The 21,366-nt window shown below is 43.4% G+C and overlaps 1 protein-coding gene across 1 annotated transcript in view; it reads right to left on the bottom strand.

Annotated features, from left to right (window-relative positions):
- Positions 1-21,366, bottom strand: part of LOC124606477 (corticotropin-releasing factor receptor 1-like) — a 253,548-nt gene that overhangs the window by 43,397 nt on the left and 188,785 nt on the right. Inside the window, exon 8 of the mRNA XM_047138459.1 lies at positions 8,580-8,716. Within this exon, the coding sequence (XP_046994415.1) occupies positions 8,580-8,716 (137 nt within the window). The remainder of the gene's footprint in view (positions 1-8,579; positions 8,717-21,366) is intronic.

The following is a 21,366-nucleotide window of genomic DNA, read 5'->3' as shown; positions in this document are numbered from 1 at the left end:
GCAAGCGATATGTGGTGTCGCCCCATTTTGCATGAAAACAGCGACGTGGACACAGTTCTTGCAATGTTATGATCACGTGGTGCCCGTGTAGGTCCTTATAACGCCTAACAGGTACACGTTATGTCATCACCTCGGAGAAAACCGGACCGCGAATAAAGGAGGTTGCGAAGCCACACCACACTGTCACGCAAGCTGAGTGCAGTGGATGTTCCTGCACCACGTGTTGTGGAGTAGAACCCCATATGTGACTTCTGTGAACTGACGGCACCGTGCAGAGTAAAATATGACTCATCCGTTCAATGAATATTACCCAGCCGCGCGTCATCCATTTCCATGCGTGCCAAGAAACGTAAGGCAAAGTCATGGTGTTGTAGCCTGTCCTGGGGCTTCACTTGGTGTACATTCTGAATCTCGTGTAAAATGTGCGGCAAAATCTTTTGAACTGTTGACCAGGGAAGAGACTGTTCCTGTGACAAAGCTCGAGTACTGGCAGCAGAATCTGAGGCATGTGCTGCGCGGTCAGCTATAGCTACAGTAACTTCATCAACAACTGCCACGGGAGTGGGCTGCCTCCATCTCCCCGCTACACCACCTAATTCACCTGCTACTTCGCATTTCTTTATCATATTCTTCAACCCATTTGTTGACATGGGGCCTGTTTGCATCTGTTTCAGTCGCCGATATTCCTGAAAGCGCTGGTGTTGCTGGTGTTATGAAAAAACAACTTTACCAGCAGTGTGCTGTCTTTCTTCTCTATAGACACTGTACATCGTACGGAAAACTTCATCCTCCTTAATCCTTTACACCAACAGTCACTTACAAAAGAAATCAACGCGGACCACCAAGAGATAAACATCATACTGAAGTCAAAACAGGAAACATTTCACATTCTGAATGTTTATAGTGCCACATTTTCAGCTGGTGTCACGAAGTGGAACCATTATTTTTTTCAGCATACTCCACGAGTGCAACGTTTAATGAACGTACCTACGGCATTTCACTGTCATGCGACGAATACACTGATTACTCCGAACACTGTCAGTTTAATTATAACCACCAGGTATGGATAAACAAACCTAAGAGTGGCTTTTATATCTGGCTCCATTGCCGAAAGTAGCAACAAGATCCCACCCTTTATACGCCAGAGATACGGTATCAGTGATGAGTTTTGTAATTGGAGCAGAATGTTAACATTTAGCATGTCAGAATAAGATTACAAAAATTGTTTTCATTATGCGAAAGGCTTCAAGCAAGATATATGCTGCGTGTACTCGTAATAACAGAGTTCGGCATTAGAATCTCAGTTACCCGTGTTTACGTTTCAATAGTGGTTGCCAACACCCTTGTCTTTCAATTTCAAAATAATAATATTATTAATGGGATATTAAATTACGTTTTGTTATGCGTGCTATTATTTTTTGAAAACCTCGTTTCAATATATTGAACCGTTCAGCAAATAGAAGGAGAGTTTCATCTTGCCCAATTCAACCCAGCATAGGCCAAAGGATCATACCAGAATCGACAGTTTGCCATGGGCAACTGATCCAATGCCTTGAGCAGCCTCCCATAAGTACAATCCTAAAACTGTGTATAGCGATGAACACAGAGACATACTTAATTTTCAAATGTTATTTCAGATAATGAAGGGAAACAGGCTAGATCACTTTTGATTCCACTGTTCCCACTAATACTTAGTGGGAAAGAGGCACTGCATACATCCTGAACAGGAAAGCTGACCAAGAAAATGATCCAGGCAAGTAGACATGAAAATGAACTAAGAGAGTGGTCGAGGCAAGTGGACGTGAAAGCTGATTACGAAAACTATCCAGGCAAGTGGCCCTGAAGATTGAGAGGGTACGATGAGGGGCATCCTGAGCGGGCACGCTTAGGTGGAAAGTTCTCCACAAAACCTGTGCCGGCAAGTTGGTCACGAAAGCTGATCAGGCAAGTTGGCCACGAAAGCTGGGCACGAAAGCTGGCCACAAAAGCTGGCCACAAAAGCTGGCCACAGAAACTGGACTTCCTTTGGAGTGATTGCTGTGTAATGTATGCGATAGCTGTTTGCAAAAGCACCAACAAACCGCTTAGAAATAGCAGTGGAAGTGGCTGAACGATGTACTTCATTTATTCTGCGGCTAAGAATTCCCACAACAATCAAAGAAATTAAGTTATTGTTCACTGTGTCTTCCCACATCACGATGTTCATACCTCTCACTACCAAACATAATTTTCTGTCCACTGAAATCAATGGTAGCCGGTTTCATGGTGATGAGTTCGAGAAAATGCATGACAAACACAGAGACAGATAGCAGCCCAGATTTCAGCTAGGATTCATGATGGCACCAGTCGCACTCTGGGTGCAACCTCAGACTTCTGTTTAAATAGCTACAGAGTGAGTAACGTCTTACTTGCCTGCTGTGGATGTCAAGGATATGACAGAATACTTGTTCACAGGACAAAATAAATATTTAAAATGAATTAAAATTACGATTAAATGGATCATTGAAATGCAATGATCTCATGTGAGAAGAAACCGTTGCGAAATGGTGCACATGCAACATAATGAATATATCATGATGTCTAAAAAGTTTTGCACTATATGGCCTCGAAACTGGATATGGATATGACTTTCAGTTTGGGAATTTTAGGAAATTTTCAGAAAATTCTAATCTGGATGACCAAATGGGGAACTAAAACGTAGTCAGTCAGACAGTGAGTCCCATGTCTTGACCAGTGCACCGTTTCATATGGTGAGGCTAACAGATGTATCAAGGAATATGTATGCTACTACCAACCAGGAGGATGAGCAAGTGGACAAATCTTTGATAACTGTTACATTGACTAATACATAGCAGACATATAACGTTCAACGAGTAAGTTATTTTTTATAAGATCCAGTCAACCAGCCAGAGGTACACAATATTGCCTTATTTTAAATCTGTTAACTTCTAGAACATTGAGTACGTTATTTTTTATAAGATCCAGTCAACCAGCCAGAGGTACACAATATTGCCTTATTTTAAATCTGTTAACTTCTAGAACATTGATTGTCAACTCTGCCCTAGACGCCAACAGTGTTTACAAATCCACACTTCGCTAAGGAATACCTAAAATTACTCCCATATCTACAAACGACTCACCATCCACTATTAACAGGCTACGCAATACCTTACAATACGTCCTCCCATCAATCATGAAACTCAGTGAGTAATACATAAGATAACATTATGTGTTAATAGCGCGATACTGAACAAAGGATTATTATCAAACCAGCGAAGACTGAAAGCAGCTTACCTCTTGATTCATAGTAAATCACGTATGAAGGGCGGGAGTTTGAAATGCCACGAAGAGATACCTCTGTGCCAATCGCCACGAGAACGTTAGGTTTGTTTCGAATGGTCACTATGTTCATTATGTTGTAGCTGGTGACTGATGCAAAATATACGGAATGTCCGTTTTGTGGGAAACCCTATAGAGCAACAGTCCTGTGGATTCACTTCACTTTCAAATCAACAGTCATACCAAAAGATAGCTCTGTATATCCAATATATTGCATGTACTTCTGGTCAGACGAGAAAGAGGATTCTATTTTGGTCCTCAAATCCAATGAACTGTCATCCAGTATTAGGAGATTGTTCAGGACAACGTTATAATGAGTATACCGTGCAGTATTGGCACGAATCAAATACGATAAATTTGAAAATAATGCCTCCAATATATTTTCGTCTAACTAAAACAAATGCAAAGAACATAGTAAAGTAGTTAAATAGAGCTAAATGTCAACTACAGACCGTCATTTTCCCATGCACTCACCACGATTCGTTATTCACTTTGGGTAATGATAAACAAGATCCTGGATGTCACGGTCGTAAAAATCTGATACAGCTGAACCTAGTCACTGTCTGACGACAGTATCTGAGTCTGGGGAACTTTGCCCGCTTAGTCCATCTGTCATAGGCAGAGCGAGACGTGAAGTCAATGCAGTGAGATAGCGAAGCCAATTTTGGTAACAACTTTCAAACTCACAAACTCTAGTGGGAATGGCCTTATGTTGCAAACGGAAGTTTGCCTTCATCTCTGTCCTCACACTGGAAATTTGAGCTTTCAGCTTAGTCACTTTTGTACTGTAGTGTACTGAACTGACAATTGTTTCAGGCTCTAAGACATACAAACCATCCATACCCTGTCTATCCCAGGAACCCATGGACAGTACTTTGTCTGTGTCTCTGGAGATATAGGTGTTCAGAAAACTGCCAACTTGATCCTCGTGCTGGTGCAGTTGACTTCCGCCAAATTTGCATTCGATGATTGTTTTTGTCTTGTGTAAACATCCACAGTACCCTTTTGTTTGTTTTGTTTTTTTGAGTCACCAGACTTCTGACTGGTTGGATACGACCCGCCATGCATTCCTCTCCTGCGCCAACCTCCTCATCTCAAAGTAGCACTTACAGCCTACGTCTTCAATTATATTCTGGATGTATTCCAATCTCTGTCTTCCTCTCCAGTTTTTGCCCTCTAAAGTTCCCTCTAGTACCATGGAAGTCATTCCCTGATGTCTTAATAACAGATGTCCTATCATCCTGTCCTCCTTATCAGTGTTTTCTATATATTCCTTTTCTCTCCAATTCGGTGTGGAACCTCCTCATTCCTTACCTTATTAATCTACCTAATTTTCAATATTAAGTTGTAGCACCACATCTCAAATGCTTCGATTCTCTTCTGTTCCGATTTTCCCACAGTCCATGTTTCACTACCATACAATGCCGTACTCCAGAGGTACGTTCTCAGAAATGTCTTCCTCAAATTAAGGCCTATGTTTGATACCAACAGACTTCTCTTGGCCAGGAATACCCTTTCTGCCAGCCCGTCATTGGTTATTTTGCTGCCTAGGTAGTACAATTCCTTAAATTCATCCACTTCGTGACAACCAACCCTGTTGTTAAGTTTCTCGCTGTTCTCGTTTCTGCTACTTCCTTTCGTTTTTATTCGATTTACTCCCAGTCTCTGTACTCATTAGACAGTTCATTCTATTCAGAAGATCATGTAATTCTTCTTCACTTTCACTCAGGGTAACAATGCCATCAGCGAATCATATCATTGATATCCTTTCACCTTGAATTTTAATCTCACTCCTGGCCCTTTCTTTTATTTCTATCATTGCTTCTTCGATGTACAGATTGAACAGTAGGAGCGCAAGATTACATCCCATTCTCACATCCCTCTTAATCCAATCACTTCGTTCTTGGTCGTCCAATCTTACTATTCCTCTTGATGCTTGTACATATTATATATCACCTCTCCCCCTATAGCTTACCCCTATTTTTCTCAGAATTTCGAACCACTTTGCATTCTCGAACGCTTTTTCCAGGTCGACAAATCCTATGAACGTGTCTTTATTTTTCTTTGTTTTTGCTTCCATTATTAACCTCAACGTCAGAATTGGTACCTTAACCTCTTCTAAAGCCACACTGATCGTCATCTAATACATTTTCAATTTTCTTTCAGTAACAATATTACACACATTTTCCGATAACCAAGATTGCATAAGATCTTGCCGACATTCGAGCTGTGCACAAAATTCGTTGATTTTAATTGAACCATCGTCACGATGAGTTGATCGAGACACTGCTCATTGTAAGGAACCGTAGTTGAGCAGAGTAGACCAAGGCGTGGCTTGCTGAGCACAGCCTTTCCATAGCTCCTGAAACGCAATAAACACTGCTTCACATTAATCACCTCTACTTTATCATATTCAAATAAGAAAGCGTCCATTTCTCCTGCAGTGAGGACCTCAATGATACAGTTCTGTTTTATGCTGACCTCGAGGTTATACATGATACTGGAGCGCTCCCAAGACCCTGGTATCTATCGCAGAAGAACGAATCCAACAGGTTATTAGCAGAACCATTCAAAAATAAAACTACACGGATGTAATCTACATTCCGCTACACTATTACAGGGTAACTTTTCCGAAACCCGTTAATTGTCTCCCATGACGACGCAAAACCTTGAAATTTGGCTCAAAGGTACCTCAACCTTCCACTGTAATGGCACAAAAGCGTGGCGCTCTCCAACTTCAATGTGGGGCTCGGCATCACTTCAAACGGTAAGGTGTCGACATATGTGAGAAAATACGATATTGGAGTGCCTTGTTACTCTGAATTCCGATGATAAGTTCCCTTGGACACACACGCATATCCAAAGGAACTTTGCTTCGTAATTCAGAATAACACAGTCACTGCAATATCGTATTTATCCGCCGACACAGGGCAGGCGACTTTCAAGTAAAGTGCCTCACATGTAAGGAAATATACATAATGGATATGCGGGTTCAGGCTGAAGACGCATGGTTGACAGCATATGGAAGAATGGGTCTAGCGTGAGTCGTTCACGGATAGCCAAACGGTAAGGCTACCGCCCGCGATAAGCGGAAAATTCAGGTACAAGTCCCGGTCCAGTACACACTTTTACTGTCGTCATTCCGTTTTACAGTTGTTGACTGTCCGTATTCCCTATTGCGAATACATTTAATGCATACGAGAAAAGGTCACAGCTCAGATGTTCATGTGAGCTGTAAAGTGAATTAATGACGTCACATTGGCACCAAATTTCACCAACACTCTGCCCAATGCCCTCGTGAAGCTGTCACACGATGCGAACGTTATCACAGCCCCTCTTACTCGCATTTCACCACATCTTTCGTCGCCTCTGCGATGGAGGTCAATAACACGACACCCACTGTTGAAATCACGCTGTTTTCGTATGAGTCGCGGGGGAAACATTTCAGGCATACCGTCGCTCACTACTGACACGCAAAAGGCCCCAAGAGGTGCTGTCAAGAGCGGCCATGTAAACACCCCTTCCCTTGGCGCATTGATTCCCGCACATTTTGCAGTCGAGACTAACAGTTCGCAGTGTGTTCAATAACTTGACGACGTTCTTGACAACGTTTGACATTGCTGACAAGCCCTGGACTATTCGGCCCCTCTGTAAGTAGATCACAGATCAGCAACCACACTGAACGTGGTCACATCTCTTTGGTGAGCATCGCGACCGCAATGTTTGGTCTGGTATATTGGATGGAACGGCTACGGATTGTTCAGAAACATTCGACGGAATTTGAAGCAGCAATATGTGTTTATGCTTTCCAGCCCTCCTGTTTTGCAACATCCTGTGGCGTGCTGATGGGGTGGTGTTGGGTGAAGGGGCCGATATTGACACATGCGTGAACAAAACACTAATAGTCCCCGCTAGTTCGGCCGCCTGTGCACCTTTGTTGAGCGCTTTAAAAATGTAGTCCCACAGAGACGGCCAGTCACTAATTACTAGTCATCGACGAGACAGGCATATCTTGCGTCATCCCGTAGGCTTTGTACGCAGCCAGCAGACACTAGTTCAGCGACGTAACGGCACTCAGCTGAGGGCTGTCTAAATGGTTGTCTGTGACGCTGACGCGTAGTAACGAGTGACCGGCTTTCTCCAAACAGGTACGTTTCTAAAGTGCTGAACGGAGAGGTGCGGGTGGCACAGAGGGTGCCCTCAAACTGCGGTATCTCAGAGGGTCCCTTTATCGTTCTGTTCACACTTGTACAATGTCACACACCCCTATGATCACGCCAGAAGGGCTGAAAAAGCATAAACACCCTTCACTGCTTCGCATCACATTCAGATTTCGTTGAGAGGTTTTATATGGTCCGTACTACGTCTACCATGTATACCAGAACAAAATTGCTGGCGTACTACATACACTCCAAAGATGTGCGATGACCTTCAATGGGACTGCAGGCACATTAAGTTTTTCAGAGGGGGCGGGGGAGGGGTATGTTAGCACTGTCAAAGGTTGTCAAGAACGATATACTGTTGCTAATCACACTGCTAACTGTCATTTTCTATCGCAAAATGTGTGGGCATCAACTCCCCAGAGGAAGGAGTGTTTACATTGACGCCTTTTATGCCACTTCCCGGGGCCTTTGCGTCTAAGTTCCGAGCTTAAATATTTTCGTCGGCCACCCATAAGGAAACAGAGTGATTTGAACAATCGGTGTCACAGTTCTGACCTACATTGCAGATGATTCACAACAAAGGGTGAAATGTGTGTAAGATGGGGTTTGATGACCTTCTCATCATCCGACACGTCCACATAGACGTTGGGCAGAATTATGACAAAATTTGGTGCCAATGTGACACCACTAACGCATCTTACAGATCATATCACGTGATATGTCTGCGCCGTATAGGTCACATGGACTTTCGAGGGCTGGCCTTTTATTCGCATGTATCGGTACTTTGCTGTTTGACAAATCGCCGAGCATCAGGGTGACCTAGCAGGGCGCCTCATTTTTCATCCTTGCAGAGGAAGACTGTATGCAGCTTTGAGCAAAATTTCAAACTTGTGCGTCGCAATGTGAGACACGAGCTTTCCAATAAATGACCTTTACACTGTGCAGCACATTGTAGGTCGGAGACTCAAAGTCAATAAACAAGCAAAAAAAGGAGGTGCACTAGTTTCAGACGGATTCTACAACATTTCAGGTTGAACAGCCTCGGGACAGACTGGGAGACGAATGAGTGATACTGACCAGCAGGCTGACGAGACTGGGCACGTAGAGGACCCACTCGACCATGTGGTGGGGCTCCACCCAGCAGCTAGCCGGCTCCCCTTGGGCCATCAGGTGGCGCAGCAGGGCGTACACGGACACTGGCAGCAGCGGCACACCTGCACACGAGAGGAGAATGGGGGCCGTCTCGTAGTTGGAGCTGTACACTGCCAGGAATAGGAATTGTCACACCAAGAGTGCCTTAATCTAATGATACCAACTGATACACCTGCACTTTGTATTGTAGCCTGAAAATGGAAAAAAAGTGCTAAATACATATTTTCTTGTGGGCGAAAAGACACGAAGCGACAAAAGCGCAAAATCCAATAAACTAAGATAATAGACATGTCTGAGATGCAACAAATCCAAAGAAAATACAACTCTCGGTGTTAACACTAATCGTGTACAGACCTCAATACGAGTAAAACATATTTTCGGTAGGAGTCCTTGGGAGAATATGAGGAACTTTCACACTCACATTTTGTTACACGGATGGAAACGTCTGTGACGTGGTAATTTCTGTTTTTTATCTCCAAATATAATGATTGTTCGTTAACATAAAATAACGGATTTTATTTACAGTTCATATGTGTGTAAATCACCTTTCCTCTAAGTTATAGCCATTTTAAGAGCAGCAGGTGTGCGTTAAATGCTGGCCGCAATTGCAGCAACACTCTCTGAATTCACCTAAAGCTGGGCACAGCGGCCACATATTAGCTAAAAACTGGCATCATTAATCAAGAGAAGTAAAATGTGCAAGCAGTGCAAGCACATGTGGACAGAATTTTAAATTATTTCATGTACACCAGGACGCAGCCAGCCGCGTATGTTAATACAACGAAGTAGCTGATTTTCATTTAAGATTTTGAGTTACTTATAAATGTTTTCTAGGTTATCTGCAGCCCTATATGCGGAGATCACATTTATCCTAAAAATAACATTGCTCACGTTCTCCTATTTAATCTGCTGTCCAAGGGAATAGTCGTCATCACACTCCTACGAAGCTAGGCACATCTCTAAACAAACAGTAACTATCGTGAGACGTCGGCTAATACTACATGTACTATTCCATGCAATGGACATAAATCTCTTAACAATGTTGAATATATCCAGCTTCTATGAATCTCATATGAATCGTAAAGAACTTTATATTTTTCATTAAATATAGGAAAATTAAAGTGCAACAATTTTTGCCCTCTTTATTCATCAAATATATGACAACTTTTTTAATAAGTTAGGATATATTACAATGCCCATTCTGGTGGAATGTGTTGATCAAAATGTTATGCGAGCTTATTTTCAGCACAGAAAACAGCCATTGCTACAAGTTAAGAAGAATGTCAGTATGTGGTGGCTACTGGGAGTGTGTAATGTTACAGGCACTTTTCAGGTGCAGGTTACAACACGGCACACTCAGAGGAATTACACGTGACGTTTATCGCCAACTCTCAGACATTGAGAATGTCGAATCATTGGCGTGAGGGACATGACAGCCTCATACCCAAAGACTGCAGAGACACGGTGACTGCAGAATCAGTGATCACGGGAAGGGCTCAAAGGCTCTGAGCACTATGGCTCTGAGCACTATGGGACTCAACAGCTGCGGTCATCAGTCCCCTAGAACTTACAACTACTTAAACCTAACTAACCTAAGGACATCGCACACATCCATGCCCGAGGCAGGATTCGAACCTGCGACCTTAGCAGTCGCGCGGTTCCGGACTGAGCGCCTAGAACCGCGAAACCACCGCGGCCGGCCGAAGGGCTCAGGACTAGAGCGTGGCAAAGGCACTGAACCTTGCGGAAGGTCTGTGTTGTGTGGGTGGACAGTACGTGGTGGCCTTGCTAACTATGAACACTCGAGACATTTGGTACAGGAATAGAGCATCATACGTTTTATTTACAGCGTGTACAGAATACTGAATGTACATAACTTTGAAAATCTGAGTCTGTTCCTGTAACTTTGTAATGCACACGTGCATTCTCTTCACGTGTTTATGCTAATTATTACGCACATTTATGCGATCTGGAATGCTCAGTAGCAGCCAGGATATATGTACATCTGACAATTATGCGTCAGTAAGAAGCATTAACGATAACATCGTGGGAGGCAATGTTGTGCAACCTTGTTAGAGACAAGATCTGACTGTTCGTGAGTAGGATCTTACAATCGGAGACTATGTTCCAAGACAAACTTCCGTCAGAATGTTAGCAAACGTGACGTCAGATCTGCCGGCCGGAATGGCCGAGCGGTTCCAGGCGCTACAGTCTGGAACTGTGCGACCGCTACGGTCGCAGGTTCGAATCCTACCTCGGGCATGGATCTGTGTGATGTCCTTAGGTTAGTTAGGTTTAGGTAGTTCTGAGTTCTAGGGGACTGATGACCTCAGAAGTTAAGTCCCATAGTGCTCAGAGCCACCCACGTCAGATCTGCCCGGCAACAACGATCTAAGCGCCCATTGGCTGAGAGTTTTGATATATATATATATATATATATATATATATATATATATATATATATATATATATATGAGTAGGAGACGATTGGAGTGTCCCTATTGGCTGAGGGAGAAAGGTGGCGTCACTCTTGTGCGTCGGGAAGACAGGGCGAGTTAGTAGCGAAGCGCTAGTCAAAAACGCAGGGTCGAGTAATCGGAGGCGGCTCCAAAAGAACGGTCGCGAGTAAATATAGCAGTGATAAAAACCTCATTCTGCCAACGGCCTTGTCAAAGAGGGCGGAGGAGCGGATAGAGGTTCAGGGCACTCTCTTGTCCTAGGGGTAGGAAATTGCCACTAAAGGCGGAAGAATCAGCAATGATCAACGACATGAGGATGCAGAAGGCAATGGAAACCACTGCATTAAAGACACGTAACGTGTATCCACAGGACATGTGGCCTGTAATTGAAGAAGTGTCACGATGATCTCTCCATTCGCAAAAGATTCCGGAATAGTCCCCCATTCGTATCTCCGGGCGGGGACTGCCAAGGGGGAGGTTACCATCAGAAAAAGATTGAATAATCAACGAAAGCATAGCGTTCTACGAATCGGGGCGTGGAATGTCAGAAGCTTGAACGTGGTAGGGAAACTAGAAAATCTGAAAAGGGAAATGCAAAGGCTCAATCTAGATATAGTAGGGGTCAGTGAAGTGAAGTGGAAGGAAGACAAGGATTTCTGGTCAGATGAGTATCGGGTAATATCAGCAGCAGCAGAAAATGGTATAACAGGTGTAGGATTCGTTATGAATAGAAACGTAGGGCAGAGGGTGTGTTGCTGTGAACAGTTCAGTGACCGGGTTGTTCTAATCAGAATCGACAGCAGACCAACACCGACAACGATAGTTCAGGTATACATGCCGAAGTCGCAAGCTGAAGATGAACAGATAGAGAAAGTGTATGAGGATATTGAAAGAGTAATGCACTATGTAAAGGGGGACGAAAATCTAATAGTCATGGACGATTGGAATGCAGCTACAGGGGAAGGAGTAGAAGAAAAGGTTACAGGAGAATATGGGCCTGGGACGAGGAATGAAAGAGGAGAAAGACTAATTGAGTTCTGTAACGAGTTTCAGCTAGTAATAGCGAATACCCTGTTCAAGAATCACAAGGGAACGAGGTATACTTGGAAAAGGCCGGGAGATACGGGAAGAGTTCAATTAGATTACATCATGGTCAGACAGAGATTCCGAAATCAGATACTGGATTGTAAGGCATACCCAGGAGCAGATATAGACTCAGATCACAATATAGTAGTGATGAAGAGTAGGCTGAAGTTCAAGACATTAGTCAGGAAGAATCAATACACAAAGAAGTGGGATACGGAAGTACTAAGGAATGACGAGATACGGTTGAAGTTCTCTAACGCTATAGATACAGCAATAAGGAATAGCGCAGTAGGCAGTACAGTTGAAGAGGAATGGGCATCTCTAAAAAGGGCCATCACAGAAGTTGGGAAGGAAAACATAGGTACAAAGAAGGTAGCTGCGAAGAAACCATGGGTAACAGAAGAAATACTTCAGTTGATTGATGAAAGGAGGAAGTACAAACATGTTCCGGGAAAATTAGGAATACAGAAATACAAGTCGCTGAGGAATGAAATAAATAGGAAGTGCAGGGAAGCTAAGACGAAATGATTGCAGTAAAAATGTGAAGACATCGAAAAAGATATGATTGTCGGAAGGACAGACTCAGCATACAGGAAAGTCAAAACAACCTTTGGTGACATTAAAAAAAGAAAAAAAGCAACGGTGGTAACATTAAGAGTGCAACGGGAATTCCACTGTTAAATGCGGAGGACAGAGCAGATAGGTGGAAAGAATACATTGAAAGCCTCTATGAGAGTGAAGATTTGTCTGATGTGATAGAAGAAGATACAGGAGTCGATTTAGAAGAGATGGGGGATCCAGTACTAGAATCGGAATTTAAAAGAGCTTTGGAGGACTTACGGTCAAATAAGGCAGAAGGGATAGATAACATTCCATCAGAATTTCTAAAATCATTGGGGGAAGTGGCAACAAAACGACTATTCACGTTGGTGCGTAGAATATATGAGTCTGGCGACATACCATCTGACTTTCGGAAAAGCATCATCCACACAATTCCGAAGACGGCAAGAGCTGACATGTGCGAGAATTATCGCACAATCAGCTTAACAGCTCATGCATCGAAGCTGCTTACAAGAATAATATACAGAAGAACGGAAACGAAAATTGAGAATGCGCTTGGTGACGATCAGTTTGGCTTTAGGAAAAGTAAAGGGACGAGAGAGGCAATTCTGACATTACGGCTAATAATGGAAGCAAGGCTAAAGAAAAATCAAGACACTTTCATAAGATTTGTCGACCTGGAAAAAGCGTTCGACAATATAAAATGGTGCAAGCTGTTCGAGATTCTGAAAAAAGTAGGAGTAAGCTATAGGGAGAGACGGGTCATATACAATATGTACAACAACCAAGAGGGAATAATAAGAGTGGACGATCAAGAACGAAGTGCTCGTATTAAGAAGGGTGTAAGACAAGGCTGTAGACTTTCGCCCCTACTCTTCAATCTGTACATCGAGGAAGCAATGATGGAAATAAAAGAAAGGTTCAGGAGTGGAATTAAAATACAAGATGAAAGGATATCAATGATACGATTCGCTGATGACATTGCTATCCTGAGTGAAAGTGAAGAAGAATTAAATGACCTCCTGAACGGAATGAACATTCTAATGAGTACACAGTATGGTTTGAGAGTAAATCGGAGAAAGACGAAGGTAATGAGAAGTAGTAGAAATGAGAACAGCGAGAAACTTAACATCAGGATTGATGGTCACGAAGTCAATGAAGTTAAGGAATTCTGCTACCTAGGCAGTAAAATAACCAATGACGGACGGAGCAAGGAGGACATCAAAAGCAGACTCGCTATGGCAAAAAAGGCATTTCTGGCCAAGAGAAGTCTACTAATATCAAATACCGGCCTTAATTTGAGGAAGAAATTTCTGAGGATGTACGTCTGGAGTACAGCATTGTATGGCAGTGAAACATGGATTGTGGGAAAACCGGAACAGAAGAGAATCGAAGCATTTGAGATTTGGTGCTATAGACGAATGTTGAAAATTAGGTGGACTGATAAGGTAAGGAATGAGGAGGTTCTACGCAGAATCGGAGAGGAAAGGAAGATGTGGAAAACACTGATAAGGAGAAGGGACAGGATGATAGGACATCTGCTAAGACATGAGGGAATGACTTCCATGGTACTAGAGGGAGCTGTAGAAAGCAAAAACTGTAGAGGAAGACAGAGATTGGAATACGTCAAGCAAATAATTGAGGACGTAGGTTGAAAGTGCTACTCTGAGATGAAGAGGTTAGCACAGGAAAGGAATTCGTGGTGGGCCGCATCAAACCAGTCAGTAGACTGATGACAAAAAAAATACAAAGTTAAAGTGAAGGTATTAATTATCAGTGAACGCTACGTGTCGTGCGCAGTATCGATAAAAATGTATTGTAAATGGATAAGTATAAGGGCGTAGCCAAGAATCACCATACTGGAAAGTGTGTGACGTGTGTTTCAAAGAATTCTTCATTAAAACGAGTATATCAAGAAACGTTGTTAACGTTTAACAACTGGCATCCCGACACACCCCACTTCAGCAGGATCACAAACCAACATTGAACCTGGCGCCTGAGGGCCACTACTGTGCGACGAGGGACAACCGAAGCAGCAAAAGACCAGGTTAATAATACAGAAACCAGAGAAGTACGGCAGAGTCGCTTCTTCTCGTTACAGTGCCACAGAGGGCATTGTAACGTATATCTGTCTTGGATCACTGAATAATAGTATTGAATATGCAGGGTGTACCAAAACACTTCATTAAAAAAGCGTTCTTACTTCAATATTCCAGTACCACTTAATTTTTCTCGTGCGGATGTGCTGTTCTGGCGCACAAATAGTTACATAAATGAATACCACAGACCTACTTAAAGTAATTCTTCATATTTATGTAATTCAAGTAATTTTGGGTAGAGCAAGCAACAGGAGTTTTCGGAAACAAAGAATCTTTGTCTGAACCATTTTCTTGTCCCATGTAAATGTACACTGAACTTGCTAGAGTTAGATGGGACACACTGTATATGGGAATAGTGTGCGCTATTTTGGGTACCTTTGCTATACGAAAATTTCACGATGAATCTGAGCCAGGAAAGCTAATAATGGTGCAGTGTATGCCCATTAAAATCGACATGGAAATTTTCAGCTCCTGGGATCCCATTCGTTTCGAATTCTACCTCCTTCGTCATCTACATCTATACACCGAATGTCACATTGTGGTGTATAAGCTAAAATATCTCTAATTTTACGTTTCTGATCTTTTCCTGAAATACAGGCTGTATCAAAAAGAATAACCCTACTTGGCACGTCTACATTTCTGAAACTAATAAACATATACAATAAATTTTGGTTTTTGATGGACGGGAAACTCAATAAGTTTTTTTTTCATAACTTTTTCATAGCTGTTCAATATGCCCCCTTTGAGAAGCACGGCGCATATCAATGCGGTATTCAAATTGTTACCACACTGTAACGAGCTTACATAGCTGCTCTTATGTGATGTCTCAGTTCATTTATTGTTATTGGTAACGGAGGCAAGTAAACAGTCTTTTATAAACCCCCACAATAAATACCAACATACTGTCAGGTTCCATGTCCTTCGAGGCCAGTAATGTATGCCTAAGGCTGCGTGCAATCCATCATTCAAAAACCCTGTTCAAATGGCTCTGAGCACTATGGGACTTAACATCTATGGTCATCAGTCCCCTAGAACTTAGAACTACTTAAACCTAACTAACCTAAGGACAGCACACAACACCCAGCCATCACGAGGCAGAGAAAATCCATGACCCCGCCGGGAATCGAACCCGAGAACCCGGGCGTGGGAAGCGAGAACGCTACCGCACGACCACGAGATGCGGGCAAAACCCTGTGATTTAAAAATTCTGCACTTCCAGATGCCAGTGTGGCTGTGTCTCATCCTGATAGTAAGTGAAGTCCTTCGAATCAGTCTCCAACTGTGGGAAATGAAAGTTCTCAAGCTTATCGAGATGTGTGCTTCCTGTAACAGAGTTCTCAGAAAAGAAAAATGGAGCATACACCTTTTTCCGTGAAACTGCATAAAACACATTAAATTTTGGAGAGTACCTCTCATGTTGTACAACTTAATGTGGGGGTTTTGTATGCCATATTCTCACATTATGACGGTCGACCTTTTTAAATGGAATGTTGCCTCGTCACTAAACATTACACGTGGAACAAATCTGTCATCCTCCATCTTGCCAAGAACGAAACTGCAGAGCTCCACAAGTTGTTGTTTGTCACTTGGGGACGGCCTGGCGATTTGCCTTTAGCACAAACAACCTGTTTCTCGGAATTTTTCATGCCATCGTCTAATGCTCTGTGGTGCAGGATGATCCACACGACTCCTAGCACGAAAGTCACGGTGAACGGTTATTACTAACCCGCACTGCGCAATACGCAGAACACAAAACGCTTTCTATTGTCCCGACGCCATTTTTACTAGAACTGAAGTGGGCGCACACTGCTGCTACCTAGCGGAAACCTTGTAAAACTTGAGAGTTTGCTCTTTCCAACAGTGCGGTGTTCATGAACATATCTAAAATAACATAATAGTTACGATATTTTTTAAATCGGATGGTTCTTTTTGATACACACTGTACTTTGAAGGTTAGTAGCGCCGTACACTGTTCATTATATTTCACTGCGAGGCTTCCGTCACCTGTAGGCGGAGGTCTGTGAGCGGCGTCTTAAGAAGAAGCGCGGATGGATACACTGGGATTGGAAGTTAAGGCTGTGCTCACAGTCGCATTGACAACGATCGTCAGACACCGTCGCCTGACGTCACCCGAAAACATCGCCCGACAGTGTGGTCATACTGCGTCCCATCTCCTTAATCAGTTCTTGGTAGAGTCAAGGAGGTTAGGTTAGAATCTATTCTATGTACGAAGTATGTCAGATTTTAGCCGGCCGAAGTGGCCGTGCGGTTAAAGGCGCTGCAGTCTGGAACCGCAAGACCGCTACGGTCGCAGGTTCGAATCCTGCCTCGGGCATGGATGTTTGTGATGTCCTTAGGTTAGTTAGGTTTAACTAGTTCTAAGTTCAAGGGGACTAATGACCTCAGTAGTTGAGTCCCATAGTGCTCAGAGCCATTTACCGCTTATGATTAGGGGGGGGGGGGGGGGGGAGGATACCACGACGCCTTTGTGCTTGGATGCGAGTGCTGCATAGCGGTTTCTGCTGCTAAAGCGACGCCAAATGCATGTGAATGAACTTTCATGTCCGGTAAAGAACGTAGCGAGTACTATTTTGTATCCCACCTGGATAGGCGGCGCGTGGGTCTGCTCCTATGAACTGCTTCCGTAATATAGGCCGAGAGTGAAGGAAGCGAGTAGGAGCAGGAAAGGTGAAGCACTTCGGTACTTCATGTAACTTTAACACTTTTAATAGAGTCAGAAACACAAGTAAATATCAAATGCATATTTAACTTTCGCTAGGATGAGTTCGTAGATGTGAAGCCGTAGTCAATGTCTAATCCAGTTCGGATGACTGTTTGTGTATAATCACAAAGCTAACAAATACTCGTTGCTGTCCAAACTTTAACTGAACGTAACTAATACAGAGTCTCAATAGCAAGCTAGCCCACTCGGTAGTAGAAGCGATATTCCAGGCCGTCTGCTCTTGATGAAATGGGCAGAAATCAAGACGGCACTCCCTGAGCACCACAGCGTCGGCCAGAGGGCGCTGTGGTCGGCGTAGTTAGTCTTCTCTCGTAGTCTCAACTTACTAGAGCATGCACCTACGTTGTGGCATCGTAACTATCGACGCCACATACTATACACTCAGTCCTCAGTTATCGGAATAACCAAACAAGTTTTAGGAATTATGAGATGACGGGAGAAACGTTCTGTTGTATACTAGAGGTAATTCGTAGTGACCTTGAAAAGCAAAATATAAACACCCTGTTTCGTTATATTTATTTAAAGTTGTGCAGACGTACCTCAGTTAACCTTCAATGACTGCGTGAAAGACAAGCATAAAGTGCAGCATAAGAAAACCTAAAGCACTTAAAAGTGGTGCAAACCACTTCATTCACTGAAGCGCCAAAGAAATTGGTATAGGCATGCATATTCAAATGGAGAGATATGTAAACAGGCAGAATACAGGGTGCCCCACTCAAACCTTCCTGATTTCAAAGACCCAGGAAAAACAAAACCACACTAGACACGACAATGATAAATGCACTACATTGTAGAGCATCTCAAAGAATTTATTTATTTATCATCAAAACACCTCTGCATGCGAACCATTTTGTAGCACGAAGAATATCGAGTCTATATTCAATTTCTTGGTAAGTTCTTTGTAACATTTCCTCTGTTATTGTTGCAATCGCATTAGTGACACGATGTCGCAACGTAGGAATATCGTCCACTTTGGTCACATACACGCGGTCCTTCAGGAGTCCCCACATAAGGAAATCAAGCGGCGTAGTGTCGGGAGAACGTGGTGGCCAGGCAATGGGTCCTCCGCGTCCGATCCAACAATAGCGAAATTTCCCTTCCAGGAAATTGCGAACAGCCGTTGACCAATGCGGCAGAGCTCCATCTTTTTGAAATATGATGTTGGGTTGCAAGTCTTGTATCTGAGCGTACACAAACTGCTTCAACATATTCCGATGCACTGAACAATTCACTGTTTGTTCCGCAAAGAAGAACGGCCCAACAATCCGGTCGAGCACTAGCCCGCACCAGACATTTAGTTTAGGGCTATCACGAACATGTTCAATGAAAACGTGCGGGTTTTGCGAACCCCAAATCCGAACATTATGCCTATTAACCCTTCCTGATAGATGAAATGTTGGCTCATCTGAGAATGAACATCTTTCCAGGAAGCTGGCATCCATATTAATACGCTGCGGCATATCCGCAACAAATTGTTGTCGGTATGGTTCGTCGTTCGGCGTCAGATGTTGCAGAATCTGCACTTATAAGCACATACACGAAGACGCTGGTGAACTACGCGATGCAATGTTGATCAGGTACATCAAGTTGCCTAGATGCTTGAGGAATTGACTTACATGAGCTTCTGAGAAACGTTTGTCTGATGTCCTCCTCGGTTACTGTTGCCACAATGCTAGGTTATCGAGACTTAAGTGAATCTGAACGGGGTTTTATAGTCGGCGCACGAGCAATGGGACACAGCATCTCCGAGGTAGCTATGAAATGGGGATTTCCCCGTAGGAAAAGATTGTAACGTGAATATCTGGAATACGGTAAAACATCAAATCTCCAACATCACTGCTGCCGGTAAAAGAACGGGACCAACATCGACTGAAGGGAATCGTTCAACGTGACAGAAGTTTAGCCCTTCCGCAGATTGCTGCAGATTTCAAAGCTGGGACATCAGCACGTGTCAGCGTGTGAACCATTCAATGAAACATCATCTATTTGGGCTTTCGGAGGCGAAGGCCATGTCGGGTACCCTCGATGAATGCACGACACAAAGCTTTACGCCTCTCCTGGGCTCGCCAACATTGGCATTGGACTGTTGATGACTGGAAATATGTTGCCATTTTGGACGAGTCTTGTTTCAAATTGTATCGAGGGGAGAGACGTGTGCGGGTATGGAGACTACCTGATGAATCCATGGACCTTGCATGACAGCATGGGACTGTTCAAGCTGGTGGAGACTCTGAAATAGTGTGGGTCGTGTGCAGTTGGATCCCTGATACGTCTAGATACGACTCTGACAGGTGACACGTAAGTAAGCATCGTATCTGATCACCTGCATCCATTCATGTCCATTTTGCGTTCCGACGGTCTTGGGCAATTTCCGCAGGACAATGCGACACCCCACACGTCCAGAACTGCAACACAGTGGCTCCAGGAACCGGAACACTCTTCTGAGTTTAAACACTTCCGCTGGCCGCCAAACTTCCCAGACATGAACATTACTGAACATTTCTGGGATGCCTTGGAACATGCTTTTCAGAAGAGATCTCCACCCCGTCGTACTCTTACGAGCTTATGGACAGGCACGCTGAATTCATTGTGTCAGTCCCCGTCAGTAGTACTTCAGACTTTGGTAGAGTCCATGCCACGTGGTGTTGCGGCACTTCTGCGTGCTCGAGGAGGCCTTACACGATACTAGCCTGGTTTACCAGTTTCTTTGGCTCTTCAGTTTATTAACAGAGTCACTACCCTACTGGTATAAAACGCCAGTAAGGGGGAATAACTATTTGTAGACAACTAATGACAATCTACCACAAAAAAGATCCAGTACAGTAGCTTTACGCATATAAGATGGCTATCCTTTTCACTCGAACATATTACTTCTAATAAAAATTTTGTCTATTTGGGGTTTCGAATAAACCTGCTATTTCAGTTCATAGATTAAGAACTAGTCCCTGATTACGATATTTTCTTCCTCAGGATGCCACAAAATCACTCTTTCTTGGACTAATCAGTTTCTCGTGGTCTAATGTACAACACCGAGCGCATGGGTACAAACACATCATCGTGACTGTGTGGTTACGGTGTTAGCACCATTTTCCCCACAAAATTATGAACTATCGGTCTGGTCAAAAACGTGATTGTTCTCCTTTTGTGCCGGCCGTGGTGGCCGTGCGGTTCTAGGCGCTGCAGTCCGGAACCGCGGGACTGCTACGGTCGCAGGTTCGAATCCTGCCTCGGGCATGGACGTGTGTGATGTCCTTAGGTTAGTTAGGTTTAAGTAGTTCTAAGTTCTAGGGGACTGATGACCTAAGATGTTAAGTCCCATAATGCTCAGAGCCATTTGAACCATTTTTTTCTCCTTTTGTAGTCATGGCAATAGTCATACTGTACATTGGTTATACAATATGAGTCATGTGATAAGAACATATTAACCGTGGGAAGTGAATGTGATGATCAGTGATAGCGGGCGAGATGGCACATAGACCTCTCGCAGAAATGAAAACAACAAATAAACGGTGAACTTTATGTTACACCAAGGGAATTCAAGAGTAAAAACTTTGAGTTATAACATGTGATACTTGTGTAAAACAAATAGGAGGCACGTTCGTCTGAAAGTCCCTTCCGTACACCTCGATATTGCGAACGGACGTTACAGTACGCCACAGACACAAATCTGAACACAACTAACAGACAGTTCACAAAACCATGACCACACAATTGTCAAATTCACTTGATGTTGCACAACTTGAGCTCGTACTGTTCCCTTTTTC

The sequence above is a fragment of the Schistocerca americana genome, chromosome 3, assembly GCF_021461395.2.
Source record: "Schistocerca americana isolate TAMUIC-IGC-003095 chromosome 3, iqSchAmer2.1, whole genome shotgun sequence".
In the NCBI taxonomy this organism is placed as follows: domain Eukaryota; kingdom Metazoa; phylum Arthropoda; class Insecta; order Orthoptera; family Acrididae; genus Schistocerca; species Schistocerca americana.
Note: the sequence above shows the minus strand (reverse complement) of the source record. Positions and strands in the feature narration are given on the sequence as shown.